We start from the raw sequence: 17145 nt of genomic DNA on the forward strand, positions 1-17145 counted from the left end.
TACTAAGGCTTTGTAATCTGATGTAATCTCCTGCTCACCTTTAGTGATGGCCTCTCCCTGGTTGAGCTGTGCAAACAGAACTGAGTGTTGGGCTGCTGAGTCATCTGATTTAGGACTGTTCTCCATGAACATTGGAAGAGGTCCTGGTGGTGGAGGTGGAGGACAGGGGCCATCTGAAGGAGGGGTGAAAGGAGGGGGATGGGCTACAGGACCCTGTAGAGAACATCTGGGTTAGTAAATGAGAAATAACTGATGGGAAGATCTGCTGAGCCCAGTATAGTGAGAAAATCAAAACTGATATCTGACTTATCAGGAAAAATAGTTGTTTCACGTCATAACTGTTATATTGTGAAATTTAGCCTGGCTGGAACACTGTGTTGAGCAATCAGCATCTGAATTATTTTGTAATATGGTACATTATCTTGAAGGTGCAGCAACATCTAATATCCAGCCTCTAAACCAAATGTTGGTGAGTTAGCTGCAACAGTTTCCCAATCCAGTAGGGGGTGTATGAGGCAATGGATTGGGTCTTTAGTGTCACTGACCTGAAACGGGGTTTAAAGTTGAGAGAACCAAGATGACCACCATAAAAAAAAATAAAAAAATCCTTACCAGTTGTATTCCTGGTATTGTCTGTAGAGTATAGTTTGCAAAAGGACGTGACTGAATCATTCATTTTCCTTCTTGCGTTTTAAACACCCATTACATTTACAGAAGTTTTACATTAGTTTTATCCAATCAAAGTCTTTGAAATACATGTATTGATTTCTCCACAAAACTGAAACTCTAATTATAATTTCTTGCTGTGTCTTGAAAGTAATCCAATATTTATTGAAACAGCAATGTTTCAGTCATGCGATCTTCAAGGTCAGGCTGCACAATTAAACAAATAAAATAAAATAAAAAATGAGCAGAAAAATCAAGATTAGAATTAAAGCTGTAGTCAATTACAGCATTCCATTTATTTCTATAAAATGCTCTATTGACAATGTGTTTTTGGAGAGATGGTGCATAAACCAATCGCAGACATATCTTTTCCTCATTTTGTGTAAAATGTATTAAAAGGATTAATAGAAGTTTTGTTTATCACGTTGTCACGTTGAGAGCCAAAGTTAAGTTCACCGTTTAGGCACTTTTTTATTTTCTGATGTATAAAACAGCAATAAAGTAATTCAGATGCAACATTCTCAGTGACATAAATTAAGATTACAATGTAAATTCTATTAGTTGAAATGTATCACAATTACGATATCAAGGGAAATATTCAACGATTATAATTTCTGTAATCCTCATGCAGCCCTACTTCAAGCCGTTATTCTAAACTGTCAAACATAATAATAATAATGAATGAGTATGTGTGTCAACCTTTGGTTGTTACTGTATTATACATTTCTTAATATCATCGTAAATATCAGGAAAAACCCTTGTGAAATGTCTCTTAAGAAACAGAATGGTTTGTGCTAAGTGAACAATGCTTTTGTTGAATGAATACTATCAATATGTGTTCTTTGATGAACTTTGACCCTGTTTACACATGGTATTTAAGATGTGTTTTTGGTGATGTGATCACATGTGGTCAGCGCTAAATCCAGGTCTAAACGGGGTCCAATTAAATTTGTGATTGGATCACGTAACCCACACACGAATGTGGTCAAAAATGGATATGTACGCATGGCATTTGATGTGTAAACTCTAATCCGTCCTGTTTGCATCCTGGCAGCAGCGAAGCGCCAAAGTTTAAACATTGCCGGTTACGAGCTGTTTAAAAGGAAAAAAAAGACATACACAAGCATGAGAACTTCACAGATTTTCTATAGTGTGTCTGAAATCAACATGCAGGGACACTTATGAGAAGCACGAACATTGTGGACACAGGAGATACATTTAAACGACCAGGTTGTGATCAGATCACCCGAGACACATCTTAATAGCAGGTGTAAATGGGGTCTTTCTCTATTAATCTGGTACTGAAAAGTACTTAATCTCAGTCATGTGTTTCTGGCATTATCTGAACAACTGGAAAATCTCTTTTAACAATATTCAAAGTAAAAGAACAGATCTGCATAGCACAGTTGGCTATTGTGTTACTCTGACTGCACACTTAAGCCTGTTTCGCATTGTCAGCACAGCTGCCATTGACAGTTGCACATGGTCCCCTCTTCAACACTTAAAGCAGCTTAAACAACTGTTGCACTCTCATCTTTTCCTGTCTTGTACGCACACACACACACACGTCTATTTCCAATACTTCTGCTGATGTTCAGCATAGGCTTAAAAGTTGGGGAAGTCCGCCTCTGACCCTAAAGGTCAATGCCTTGTTAGAAGGTGAAATGTCAGATGGCCTAAACAAATTGTTGAAGGAAGTGGGAATCATGGCATAACAAAGAGTGATGCTGAAACATGGAGTTTGATTGTGTGTGATATGCATTTAATGTGCAAGGATATACAGAAATAAACAAAGTTTACTAAGAGGTAAAATGTAGAATACATGAGAGGAGAGGTTGAATTACGAGGAGTGTGTGTGAGAGCAGGTGTGTAAGCCAGAGAGACACTAGGCTTTTGTTGGGGACATTTCTATGGTAAAACCCCCCATGCAAAAAGACCTTGAGGACCACCTGTCCACACCATACAGTCCTCAACACACTCAGACCCTCACGGCAAGAGGAACAGCTGACACACAGCTCGTGAGGGCTCTCAGGTTTCTGTTTGTGACACACACACTATTTCGCCCCCTGACAGGCAGGATTTAACATCCTGAAATGTCTCAGAACTAGGGGGAAGTGTGTATTCTCTCAAAAGCCTTATTCTGAGTTAGTTTTACACAATGGATACAAAGCAGTAAAAATATTTTCATTAAGAAACTAAAACAATAGAGAGAAACTTGTGTCCCAACATGGCAAAACATATATATATATATATATACACTCACCTAAAGGATTATTAGGAACACCATACTAATACTGTGTTTGACCCCCTTTCGCCTTCAGAACTGCCTTAATTCTACATGGCATTGATTCAACAAGGTGCTGAAAGCATTCTTTAGAAATGTTGGCCCATATTGATAGGATAGCATCTTGCAGTTGATGGAGATTTGTGCGATGCACATCCAGGGCACTGAAGCTCCGTTCCACCACATCCCAAAGATGCTCTATTGGGTTGAGATCTGGTGACTGTGGGGGCCATTTTAGTACAGTGAACTCATTGTCATGTTCAAGAAACCAATTTGAAATGATTCGAGCTTTGTGACATGGTGCATTATCCTGCTGGAAGTAGCCATCAGAGGATGGGTACATGGTGGCCATAAAGGGATGGACATGGTCAGAAACAATGCTCAGGTAGGCCGTGGCATTTAAACGATGCCCAATTGGCACTAAGGGGCCTAAAGTGTGCCAAGAAAACATTCCCCACACCATTACACTACCACCAGCAGCCTGCACAGTGGTAACAAGGCATGTTGGATCCATGTTCTCATTCTGTTTACGCCAAATTCTGACTCTACCATTTGAATGTCTCGACAGAAATCGAGACTCATCAGACCAGGCAACATTTTTCCAGTCTTCAACTGTCCAATTTTGGTGAGCTCTTGCAAATTGTAGCCTCTTTTTCCTATTTGTAGTGGAGATGAGTGGTACCCGGTGGGGTCTTCTGCTGTTGTAGCCCATCCGCCTCAAGGTTGTGCGTGTTGTGGCCTCACAAATGCTTTGCTGCATACCTCGGTTGTAATGAGTGGTTATTTCAGGCAAAGCTGCTCTTCTATCAGCTTGAATCAGTCGGCCCATTCTCCTCTGACCTCTAACATCAACAAGGCATTTTCGCCCACAGGACTGCCGCATACTGGATGTTTTTCCCTTTTCATACCATTATTTGTAAACCCTAGAAATGGTTGTGCGTGAAAATCCCAGTAACTGAGCAGACTGTGAAATACTCAGACCGGCCCGTCTGGCACCAACAACCATGCCATGCTCAAAATGGCTTAAATCACCTTTCTTTCCCATTCTGACATTCAGTTTGGAGTTCAGGAGATTGTCTTGACCAGGACCACGCCCCTAAATGCATTGAAGCAACTTCCATGTGATTGGTTGATTAGATAATTACATTAATGAGAAATTGAACAGGTGTTCCTAATAATCCTTTAGGTGAGTGTATATATATATATATATATATATATATATATATATATATATGTGTGTGTGTGTGTGTGTGTGTGTAAATGTTTGTGGACTTTTTATATTTTTTTATATTAAAATATACCAAAAATATGAATACAAATACATGTATATTTTTATAAAATAAAATATAAAATAAATATTGTAAAGCAATATTACACAAGTAAGAGTGATGCTGTGTCTATATATCAGCATGACTGTGATTCAGCCTGTTGTGTGCGTGTGTGTGTGTATATATATATATATATATATATATATATATATATATATATATATATATATTTAAAATCATTTATTTTATTTTATATTTTTAAGGTTTAAATAAAATATTTTTTATTTGGAAATTATGTTTCAAATACATTTTAGACAGAGGAAAATATCAATATGTTTGCTGTATGAGTCTATGTTATCCTATGAGGTGTGCCACTTCCCTTCTAAAACTTTTCTTGTAACTTCTGTAACCTTCTGAAACAGCATATTATAAGTCAACAAATTGTTTGTCTAAATTCAGTAAAAGAAAACACAAATGGGAAGGAGAAAACTGGATAAGCAGAATTTTCATAAATCCTGGCACTGGTTGGACAGCTGAACACATCAGTGAAGCAGTTAATTACCTGAGATTCATTTCTTTGTGCATTCAACCAGCCCCTTTATGACTAAAAAGAAAAATCTCCTTTTCTTTTTTCCAGTTTTAACTTTCTCTAATTTGAAACTGAAACAAAATATCTGAACTGAAAAAGGTCACCCCTGTAGTAGAAGCTTATTTCACAAGATACTTTCACAAGAATTTCTTTATTCAAGTATAAATACATAGGAAACAATAGTTAAAATATTCAAAAATGGAAGATATAGAAGATCAATGCATACAAAAATGTAAGGTGTTTAAGAATTCTACAATGCTTTGAATAATTTTATATTTAGCTGTACATATACATACACACACACACACACATATATATATATATATATATATATATATATATATATATATATATATACACACACACACACACACACACACACACTGTATCGAGACGAATAGGAGGGTGGCACCGGGCCGTGAAGACACACGCCTGGCCCTGAATTGGGGTACTCAGCCGGGAGGGGGTTAAAGACGAGCCAGAGGTGCCAGTTAGAGGGAGAGAGAGATACATGTGGCCTTGCTGTGTGTGTGTTTATGTTTGTTTTATGTTGTTTTAAGTTTATGTCATTAAAGTTTACTTTGACTGTTCTGCTGGTTCCCGCCACCTCCTTGCCCACCTTACCCCATTACATGTATGTGTGTGTGTATATATATATATATATATATATATATATATATATATATACACACACACACACACACACACACACACACACACACACAATCAGCCTCAACATTAAAAACCACCTGCCAGTCTGGCCATTCTCTGTTGACCTCTCTGAACATATATTATATATATTATAATTTGTCTTAATATTATTGGAAGAATGCACCTTTTTTATTTAAGATGATCATATGTAAATAATATGGGTCAGTTTTCATGATTGTATTTAGGAGATTTCATTTTCAAAAATAAGGCATAAAAACTACTCAAAAATATTTTATGTAATTTTGTAACCCTACTTTTTTTCATATCACATAGCACTTTTTACAGTGAAGAAAAGTGCAGATTTGTTTATGAATTTGAAAAGCAAACAAGTGGTAATTTATGGTTAGCCCAAACTATTGTGGTAATTCAAAGTCGCACTCACAGTCTTGTTCCAGACGAGTCCAGTGGTGTGGTGCTCCTTAATGTAGGTCTGCAGTTCAGTCCAGATGCTCAGATAGGAATGCACCCACTCGACATGACAAAGGTCACTGAGGTAAGCAGAGACGGGTGAAGGAAATATTAGGGAGCATTCAATTGCATCAACTGTAATATGATTTCAAATAAGCAAATAACAAGTATGATGTTTGTATGGGAATACTATTTTATTATCTAACATTTCATAAATGACAATATTGTGAGGGAAATTCACTATGAGGAGGGTTTGAGAAACCTGCTTGAAAAATGTTTTTTTTTTTAATTTCTTTTTTGAAGAAAGAACTGTCACCTTTATGTACCATGTTGTCTAACAAAGTACCACTGTAATACCACCAACTACATCACTGTAATATAGTAACCACTACAGTACTTTTTATCAGGGGAATTTCTCATTAACAAATCAGATTAAAATAACCTGATGTAAATAAATAAACAAACTTGTCTTTGTAGTCTTTCAGCACTCTGTTCGTGTAGAACATTGCAGCATCACTCATCTCCTTCACATAAGGCCCTGGTTTTTGACACTGCAAGACAAGAGAAACAAAAGCCATAGAAAGAAACAAAAAAACACAAGTTTCATGAACTTCTGTTCCAGCTGAAGCACTGGAATTCTATTGCATACATATTAATCAATTACGTTACTGTGGGCTGCTGCCGGACGATGAAAAGAAAAGCTTTTGAGAAGGATGCAAACACAACTTGAAAGAAAATACAGCGAGTGGTAGTTTAAAGCTAAACAATGATATAATCCAGATCTGTCTCGGTCCAATTCCACATTGTAGAGATTAGATACAGCCATCCATGGTATGAAGACCTCCATGTGTATGGTTCCAGAAGAGTTTACACAATACAAAATCAAATATCAGTTTGGTGGTCCGTTCAGTCCATGGAGGGCTTTCATCAATTCAACATTGTCTGATGACTGCATGATAAGGCACAGGCCATGACAAATTCTAAATGTGCAAAAAGTGACTCAAAACAAATAAGATTAAGTCATAAGTCAAACTAGATGCTTTTTGGATCGATTAGAGGGATTTTTAAAAAATTGGCAATTATTGTACATTTTGTTTCTGTGTTTCATATACAGTAGTTGATAGCTTATAAAACAAACAAAATGAATTAAATAAAATGGTATTTATGTTTACATAAAATGTATTATTGGTTTATATAAATAGGTTACTCATGAATACAATCTAAAACAAGTGACTGTTGGGCAGATATTTTGAGGGGAACTCAACATATAAAAGCAAAATGCTGTTTGATTGGTTGTGAATTAAATAATCTCTGACAAAGGCAAGACAAAGTGGCAGAATGTTCTCTCCATAGACTGCACAAAAACAGTCCATAGTAAGACAGTGGCTTTTCCACTCACCACAGCCACCCAGCCTAGCGCAGCAATGCTCTCGCTCACTGCAGACAGGTGATTGAACAGGCTGCTACCGCGGTTCTTCTCCCGGAAATTCTGGACCTCTTGGATCTTTTCTGAGAGGGGCCTGAGGAGGTCGGTCAGCTCAATCTAATGGGGCATAATAGACATAATTGACAAAAGTCATATGTGGAAATACATAGATATTTACATTCTCTGAAGAAAAAGTAAGTGGGCCTTGCCCGAGCAAACTACTGGTCATGATGCTAGCGTGTTCCTTGGGCATTGCTATGAAGTTGCTAAAGCGCTGCTAGGGTGTTCTGGGTGGTTTGTATAAGTTCAAAGAGCACATCCCCATGTCTTCATGATATTCTGGTCCCTTAGGTATGGCTCGGTCTGGCTTCCGGTGATGTTTTCATCCATTTTTCATTCGACAAGCAAAAATTGTTTAAAAATCCAATTGCTTGGAAAAAATCTCTCCACAATAAGTTGCACGATTTCAGGTATCACTCATGTCCATAGCACAAATGGTGAAGGACAAGTTAAATGCCCACATTTAATACTTAGGGTAAGGGTTTTACAAAACCCCTTTCTTACAGTATGGGGAATAATAATAGTGATGCAAGCACCACTAATAAACTTCTATTTGAATACAGTATCTCACCATTCTGCCTTTTCATTTTAAACAATGGCTCAACCATGATTTTTGTATAGATCTGAGATCTATTAGAAGATCTTCAACAGTTATCATCTAGTATGCTCATGAAATGTCCATCATGTTCTGTTATAATTCAATCAACTTGCTTGAATAATTCGACTAACCCAGCATCCCCAGCAGGCATCCATTCTTCATAGCATATTTATTAAGGCAAACAAAACAAGATTTTGTTCACCGAACTGTTGTGTAATGTTGTACAGTTCGCCCTGCTTTATTAAAGCAAGCACTCAGAATATCCGAGCCAGAGACTCCCGAGTGGACGTTTAATAGTGGGATAGTATTTTCCAATGAAATGTCCAGAGAGCTTCTCCTCCCTCCCACTCAGCATTCCAGCTAGTGATGGGAGAACCCCCTTGCCTTGTAAGGCCCTGTACTGTCCTCATGTTTACAGTTTACCTCTGAACAAGGCTGAGAGGGAACACACTGTTTTCTTTGTTAAATTAACGTTTTTGTATTTATGCTTGTGTTCCAGCAGTTGCCATGTCCACTGTTTCAGTTCTTTTGCTTAACTTGGTGGGAGAATGATGACAATTTGCTTCTCTGCACTAAAAATATCTCTCTAGGACTCATTGGCTATGGCCAAACCCTTGTTTGACTGCAGTGAAAGGGCACAAAATCATTCTTGCTTTACCATCACCTTAATACTAGGCTCTCGATCAAACTAACTGGGACCACTAACAGGTGATGTTCTTTACTAGAGCCAGTTGAACAGTTAAAACAAATTCAAAACCAAAAGTGCTATTATTAACTTTAATAAAATAATATTATTAACTAATTTTAGGTTTGGAAAAAGACATTTTGGCTAAAACAAGATAGCTATTTATAAAATTTAGCACTGCATACAACTTTTACAGCGAGTTGGCTTGTTTGTTGTCATTAGCAGCAGTAGGCTGATAAAAAAAATAACAAATATATATCAATATGGCAAATTTATTCCAAGCAAGTTTCCAACATTGTCAAATCACTGACTAGATATTTATCAAAATAAACAGTTTGAATGTTAATGTAATCTAACTTAAGAGATTCAAATCTTCTTCTGTTGGTAACCCCTCTACCCAACAGTGTAATAAAAACAAATGTGAGATTGAAAATATTTGGTTTTATTTATTTATTTATTCATTCATTCTCCCCAATTTGGAATGCCCAATTCCCAATGCGCTCTAAGTCCTCGTAGTGGCATAGAGACTCGCCTCAATCTGGATGGCAGTTGCCTCCACGCCTGAGACCATCAGTCTGTGCATCTTATCACGTGGCTTGTTGAGCGTGTTACCACCGAGACATAGCGCGTGTGGAGGCTTCACGCTATTCTCTGCAGCATCCATGCACAACTCACCACACACCCCACCGAGAGAGAGAATCACATTATAGCGACCACAAGGAGGTTACCCCATGTGACTCTACCCACCCTAGTAACCAGGCCAATTTGGTTGCTAAGGAGACCTGGCTGGAGTCACTCAGCATGCTCTGGATTCGAACTTGTGACTCCAGGTGTGGTAGTCAGCATCTTTACTTGTTAAGCTACCCAGGGCACAAAGATGAGGTTTTTAAAGTTAATGCTCTATTGAGTTTTACATCAACAAAACCACAAATGTCATTAAAGCAAATGTGACATGAAAACATATTTGCAGAAGAAAGCATTGTGCTTCCGTTCACTTGTGATTTGTGTGAAAGTTAATTAAAATCATTGCTGTTTTAGCACCTTAAGTGTTCATTTCACCAAGAAACTGCCAAGATACATACAACAAGCCACGTAGAAATTGTTTTTCAAAAATGTAAGTATAGCAACATAATCCTATGAGACCAGGTTGCATGAAACTATCTTGGGGGCCAAATGTGGCCTGCGGGCAGGTCAGTAGTTTGAGAACATTGCCTTAATGCCTTGACCGAACTTCAACTTCATAAAAAAACAAAATCCCATAAAAAGTGAAAAGATAAATTAACAGGACAGGCAGATAGTATTTAGACAGGATATGTTGCCACACAGTGGTTTTTTTACATCTATTTTTACTCAATTTGTCACTAAAATGTGACTCGTGAATTTGGTCATAGTGATACCAATGAGGTTAAACTGTCGAAGATTGTTGTGGTTTCCATGGTGTGAGTTTTTGTGTTTTTCTGTGAGCATGTCACAAAGTGATAAAAAGAGAATGAGGGAGGGTTGTCAGAGAGAGAGAGACATATTTACATAAATTCCACACATAATAGCATGAGCATGATTTTCATTTCTGCAAACAAAGGCACCTCTTTCATCCACTGCTCATACATTAATGCCCTTGTTAAGACACTGTCCAGAGTGTAACGTCTCTGTACCTTTTCTGCATCTTTGTGAACTTCCCTTCTCAACATGCTCAGTTGAAGAGCGGGACAGAAATAGCCTGCCTATCTCCAAGCTATGAATGGAGTCAGACAAGAATTAAGAGCTCTCTCTGCAGATTACGAATTATACAGAGAAACTGAGATTGCACAGAAGAATTAATTCACACATTATGTGAACATGCTGTCATTATTTACTCATCTTTAGGTAGTTCCAAACCTGTATGATTTTCTTTTGTCTGTTCCTCACACAAAAGCTATTGTATGACTTGGAATATAGCATATTAATCATATATACATAATTTATTATATTTTAATAGTATGTTGCTAGGGTGTGTTGCTTAATTTTTGTCATTTAGGAGCTTGAGAGCCCCAGTCCTCATTCACTTTCATTATATGGAAAAGAGCAGCTGGATATTCTTAAAATAAATCACCTTTAGTGTTCTATGGAAGAAAAAAAGACATACAGGTATTTGGAACAACTTTTAATTTTGGGATAAAGTAATAGTACTTACCCTAATGTCATCTGAAACTCAAAAGACTTTCTTTCTTTCTTCTACAGAACACACAAAGATTTTTTTGAAGGCTGAATGTCCTTACAATGTAATTCAATGGGGTTCAAAACTTTCAAGCTCCAAAAAGGACATTAAGGCACAAAAGGTAATCAATCCTGTACTCTTCATACATAACTCTTCTGAAGCTATATGATTTCATTTTTGGAAACATTTGGAACAAGCCAACTTGCATACATCAAATGCAGGGATGCGCTTATAGCCAATAAGAAATGTTTGCTTTGTTTTCACCCAAAACTATCATCTTGCTTTAAAAGACAAGGACTGAGCCACTCCAATTGTATGGAATACCTTTATGCTGCCTTTATGGGCTTGAAACATTTGGACACCATTGACGTTTTAGACAAAACATCAAATAATTCATCCTTCATAAACCTTTGTTTGTGTTCCAAAGAAGAGACAATGTAATTCAAGTTTGAGATGGCATGAGGTTGAGCAAATAATGAGAGAATTTTTTATTTTTGGTTGAAATCTTCCTTTAAGCACACTGCGACAATGCACCTTCCACAAATGTTATGTGTCACATGCACAAGATAATCGAAATACACAGTAACATTTAAAAAGAAATGACAGAATACTGGACTCAAAGTGATGTGAGGCATATTTGGACAGAGCACTGCTGCATTAAAAAAGGAATTAGAGAGAAACAGCTGCAATTTGCAGGCCTCACAAACACCCCTCATCCAGCAACAGGCCTGTCACGTGACCTGGGCCACAGACACACACCAGCTCAAATATAGAACATGCCCATAAAAAGCCACAGAAAGTAAGCTCAGTCCCGCACACACATATAAAGAGAGAGAGAGAGAAAAGCTAGAGGTGTAGGGCAGCTGTCCAGCATCTCTCCTAGGAGCTTCACACACTTCACCTACTGATGGAGGGGAACAATGGCTAAACATAGTGTGTGTGAGTGAGAGAATGTTTGTGGGCAATATTTATATACAGTTGAAGACAGAAGTTTACATACACTATAGCCAAATACATTTAAACTCAGTTTAATTTCTGGAATACTACAGAGATTGTCACTGGTCTTTTTTTGGCATTTCTAATTCAGGTTGAGTGTTTTTCATTCAGATTTGTGGGAATCAATTTGGAGAAATAGCCTCCTCCCCATACCCTGACCTTAGTAGTGATAGTTGTCCTTAATAAACAGTTACATTAAACAACAAGATTTGTACATTTTCTGTGCACTGCCACAAAGTAGCATAAGTCAAAATACTCACCCCCAATATTGGGTCCCTGGATATTTAAGTATGGCAAGGCTCCCTTCTTCAATATAAGTCTCTAGATTTTTTTGCCTCAAAAAATCAGATTGTTTAAGCCAGATGCACACTGTACGACTTTTAAAGTCCTTTACGATTGTTGCTTGTCAGACTGTACTATATGATCCCAGTGAGATCTTGGGCCATTTCACACGACAAGAGCTGCATTCGAATATGCATATTTTCCTACTATATACGGTAGTGTGCCAAAAACAGTACACCAATGGATTAGTATGACCGAATCCTCAGTATTCATAAAACAGTAAGCAAAAAAATACTCCTAATGACCTAATATTTCTGGCAAGATTGTAAAGTTTGCATTGACTGAACACTTTACAATCCCATAATGCCTCAGGAGCTGAGTTATATAAAAAAAAAAAAACAGGAGAACAGCGAGTTGGATGACTCTTTTTAACTGTAAGTGATGCATATACCAAGACAATTGTTCCTTGTACTTAAATGGTACTTGTTTAATAAAACCAGAGTAGATTGTTTTCGTAGTTGTTGTTATTAAGTCATTTATTTGAGTCACGAGAAAAAGCCTACATTTCCGGATAAGTATGTCCAGAATCTATTCCACTCACCTGCATACCTATACAATGTGCCTTTTTACCTGCCTAGAAGTACATGCTTCATGAAATGCAGTAAATATTCTGACAGCACGTGATTTGGACACAGCAAATATGCCAGACTGTACGATATGCATCGTAGTCAAGACTTATGTCACAAACATCCCAATTGACTGTGTTGACTGGGTGTTTCATCTCATCTGGCCATCGTAGGAGTCTTTTTAAAATGTCTGACATTTTCACTTGCATTGTACTGACCTACAGAGCTGAAATATTCTTTTAAAAATGATCATTTGTGTGCTGCAGTTGAAAGAAAGTCATACACATATGGGATGGTCTGAGGGTGAGTAAATGATGAGAGAGTTTTCATTTGTGGGTGAACTATCACTTTAAATCTTAGTCTCTGACATGCAAAGCTCTGTTAGGGCTTCAGAAGATGGCATATGAGTGATATGGACTACTATTATAGTATTGTTGTGATGTTTTTTTGTTGTTGTCCTTTTTAGAGTTAAGCAGCCTTTGGTCATTATTCACTTTCATTGTATGGAAAATAACACCTTGGACATTCTCCTAAACTTCTATTTTTGTGTTCCACAGAAGAAAAAAACAATCCAAATGATATTTGCAACAACATGAGGTTGAGTAAATGATGACAGAATTTTTATTTCAGGCTAAATTAGCCCTTTAAATACTTTTTGAGCCTCCATCCTACTCTTTTCCAATAGCCTGCAGCCTTCAAGTGTCTTCCTGTTTGGCCAACTGACAACAACGAACCAAAGTCCGCTGGAATGACATCACACTGGCCCCCTGCACTTCCCCCGGCCACTGTGTGAATGCACTTGGAATGTGTCGCATTGGCATTTTTTAACAGGAGAGGTAATCCCTATGTGAACAGAGACCAATGTTGCATGGCTGACCGCATGGCTCGGAATAGTATGGAGAAGAAAAAGAGCATTATAGCAGGTTGAAAAGAACTGAACTTATATCACCGTTTCCTTTAACACTTCATTTTCAGGTGGATACATAGTGGCTCTGTTGACAGACTGCACATGGACAGATTCATATAGGACATCTTTTAAAGAGATTCTCACAGCAGGCACTTTTAATAAACTAAACATTGTTGTAACTTACTCTGTAGTGTAAGATATGTTAACATTGCTCAATGTTAGGATGACTTCTTGTCCATGAAACCAGGAAACATCACACACCGTTACAAATTTACATCCATTTAAGTGTAATCATAAATGAAGCACACATAGGAACACTTTGGTTTGTTTGTACCTTTGCTGGCTCCTGGTGTGTGGTGGCCATTTTAAGGAAGGTACGCTGGACCTGCATGGCACTGTTAACAATTTCTGCCTGTCAGACAAAAAAAAAATGTATTACACTCTATAGACCGTGTTTTGTCTTTTTCTTTCTTTTTTTTTTTTAACTGTATTTTCATCATTCAAGATAGCCAGCTAATATTCATTCAGAATATTGTCATTTTGTAACATAATTCTAAACACACTTACAAAGTTATAAAAAAAACTGAAAACATTTAAAGAACTAATATTTGACATTTATAACAAAAAATACAAAAAACATGTTTATTCTAGAAAATCAATAATTACGCAACTACTGTAGATTAAATTGATACCAAACACCAAAAAAAAACTATTATTACAATAAATATCTCATTTAACTTGGTTGATCTTTAGTGGAGATGGTTCTATGTTCTATGTCAACTTGTGATTCGAGCCTTTTTAATTCATTCAAAAGAGAAAATCATCTCGAAAAGAGGTTTTAATTTCAATAGAATAACCCTGGTTAAATACTGGTATTATATAAAAAAGATTAGTTAAGATTTGTTCACTTATTCACTTATATGCCAGTAGGTTGCAACAAATAAAAGTCTTTTATGTGTTTTGAGTCATAAAACCATTTTCAAATCAGCGTGTCTACGAAGAGACTTTATCAGTGTTTAAACATCATAAACGTATTCCTTGCAAATGACAACAAAGCATATACATTTATGAACTGCTGTGCATGACCATCAAGGAACATACAAAAATTACGACCTAGCCTAAAAGTAATTACAGAGTTTACTTACGTCCTGATGTCATTGTAATGTCATAAGTGACTTTTACTCTTAATTAATTCAGCCCCATTCTCTCCATGTTAAACAAGATTACCAAATTAAATGAGTGACACGCCTCCTCTCCTTCAATCAGTCATAACGCATGCTGATCCTTGCTCGATCATGAATTAGATTAATAAATGGGGCGTATTTGTTCAGTGGGTAAAACCAATGATATACTCCTTCACAGTCCACACTCCAATGCTATTGGCTGGCACTTTAGTCAGGCAAGAAAACCGCCTTGTGATTCAAACAAGTGCAGTGCTGTGGCTGCAACGGTTTAAAACACTTATGTGCTGATTACAAAGACACAGATATTTAGAGGGGCTGAGATTGATTTTAGCGGGGGGTCTAGTGTCTAGTAACACCTTTGGGTGTCATTAATCCAGGGTTCCTATTCCTTTTGACCAAAGAATTTACCGTATATTCCAAACTTTTCCAGTTGTACGTGATTACTTGATAAGGTTTTTAAAAAATAAATGTATACAGTAGACATTCCACTCACAAAGAGCAAAGTCTAGCTGTATTGTAAAAAATAAAATCATTCTTAATCAGTTTGTCTTCTTCTTCAGTTAAAATATCAAAATATTACATTTACTTTCAAATCAAAAATGACATATTGAATGGCCGAAAGAATCGTTGCCAGAGCGAGGGAAGCATCCTTATATATTCTTGGGGTACAATTGACAGGCCTAGATGAACAAGCTCCACCCGAACTTACGTTTGGAACTTCATTACACAAGTTCGATGAAGTGTATTAAGGTAAACATATTTGGAGTGCTGACCATAGGGGAGGGGCTCAATCAGGGGACTGGGCTTGAGCTCTAAGATTCTCCCAAAAAAGGTGTAAAATAACATATGGACAGCGTGCCGCACATGGCTTTGATTAAGTAGAGGCAGTGATTGTGGAAAGCACTTTTATTTATCATTAGGGTTTATCATTAATTCCACCCCCCAAAGAGTGCTTCTAGGTGATGACCAGCTATGCGAGCTCTGAGAAACTGAAACAAAAACCATGAAGGCTATCACGCAGCAACACGTGGGGGTAGAACCCCTGTCAGGCAATCTAAGTTAAGAACTGTTCAATATCTCTGCGGTGACGTCTGCAGAAAGCAGGCCTGGGAGAATAATATATATGACAATAAAGTGACAGCATTTGATAAGTGTATGTGAGACCTCCCGCGGGCTGGCCTCAGTGGGATGGAACAATTGTCAGGGGAGATGGAAGCAGCTGCTTATGTATAATTGGGATAAGATTGGCAGGCCTAGATGAACAAGCTCCTTATTTGGAACATCATTAAGAAAAATAACCTTGTTTTCCCATTGAATTCTTTTGAACATTTTTTCATACCCTATTGGCAAATAAAGTTTTATTTTTTTTTTTAACCCTTGTGCATCCTTGTGGACATTTTTGGCTTTTTCAGTTTTGTTTTTTTGATAACTTTGTCTGTGTTAATGCTAACTGCATAAAATTGTCCACAGGTGTGAATTTTTATTGGAATTTTAATATTTCACCCTATTTTCTTTAAAAAAATATTTTTTGCACTAGTTACACAAAATAATCCCTCTTAGCGTCGTTTTGGACAAAAATGGCACATTGAAACCCATTAAAACTGCGATTTTTAATCCCAGTGCCATTTAACTATAAAATTATGCAGTCTTGTTTAACATGCTTTCATTATGTTGGCAAGGCTTCAAAATTTACATTTTAAATATGTTTTACCAGATCGTGCCATTTTTTCAGGTTTGGCATATCATCGCTTTTGTTGTTGTTTTCTGCTGTTTTTGGCTTATGCATATTATAGAGCCAATTAGATACATTATGAATATATAATTGTGTGAGTGTGTTGGTATGGATTTCAGAGTGTGGTTTGTATGTGTCTGAGGCTCTAATAATAAAAATAAAAAAAAATTCTGTTTAGCATTTATTAAATTGAAAATAATTATAATTATTATATTTTTTATAAAAAACAACAGTGGCATTATGTAAACAAACCGGCGTTTAAAGTGTTAAAATTCTGAAAATAAATGAATGTTTGGTAATTATGATTAGAACTGATGCTGGTTAAAATATAAGTCAGTGAAAGTAGAAAAAAATATTATTCTATAATATTTTTATGACACTTTTTTGACATGGCCATTTTTGTCCATTATGGACCTGAGTGGTAGCTTTTTTTTAAATCTGATACTGCATAAAAAATATGAAAGCATCAAAATGAAAGTTGTTGTTAATCATTGACATATCTGAGGCTCTAATAATCAAAGAAAAAAAA

General features: G+C 36.8%; 1 protein-coding gene across 1 annotated transcript in view; it reads right to left on the reverse strand.

Annotated features, from left to right (window-relative positions):
* LOC127650898 (adenylyl cyclase-associated protein 2-like) overlaps positions 1–17145 on the reverse strand; it is a 51559-nt gene that overhangs the window by 8530 nt on the left and 25884 nt on the right. The window contains exons 4-8 of the mRNA XM_052136540.1: positions 14035–14112; positions 7326–7469; positions 6392–6477; positions 5901–6006; positions 39–213 (exon numbers count right to left, since the gene is read on the reverse strand). Of these exons, the coding sequence (XP_051992500.1) occupies positions 39–213; positions 5901–6006; positions 6392–6477; positions 7326–7469; positions 14035–14112 (589 nt within the window). The remainder of the gene's footprint in view (positions 1–38; positions 214–5900; positions 6007–6391; positions 6478–7325; positions 7470–14034; positions 14113–17145) is intronic.

The sequence above is a fragment of the Xyrauchen texanus genome, chromosome 10 (assembly GCF_025860055.1).
Source record: "Xyrauchen texanus isolate HMW12.3.18 chromosome 10, RBS_HiC_50CHRs, whole genome shotgun sequence".
Classification (NCBI taxonomy): Eukaryota; Metazoa; Chordata; class Actinopteri; order Cypriniformes; family Catostomidae; genus Xyrauchen; species Xyrauchen texanus.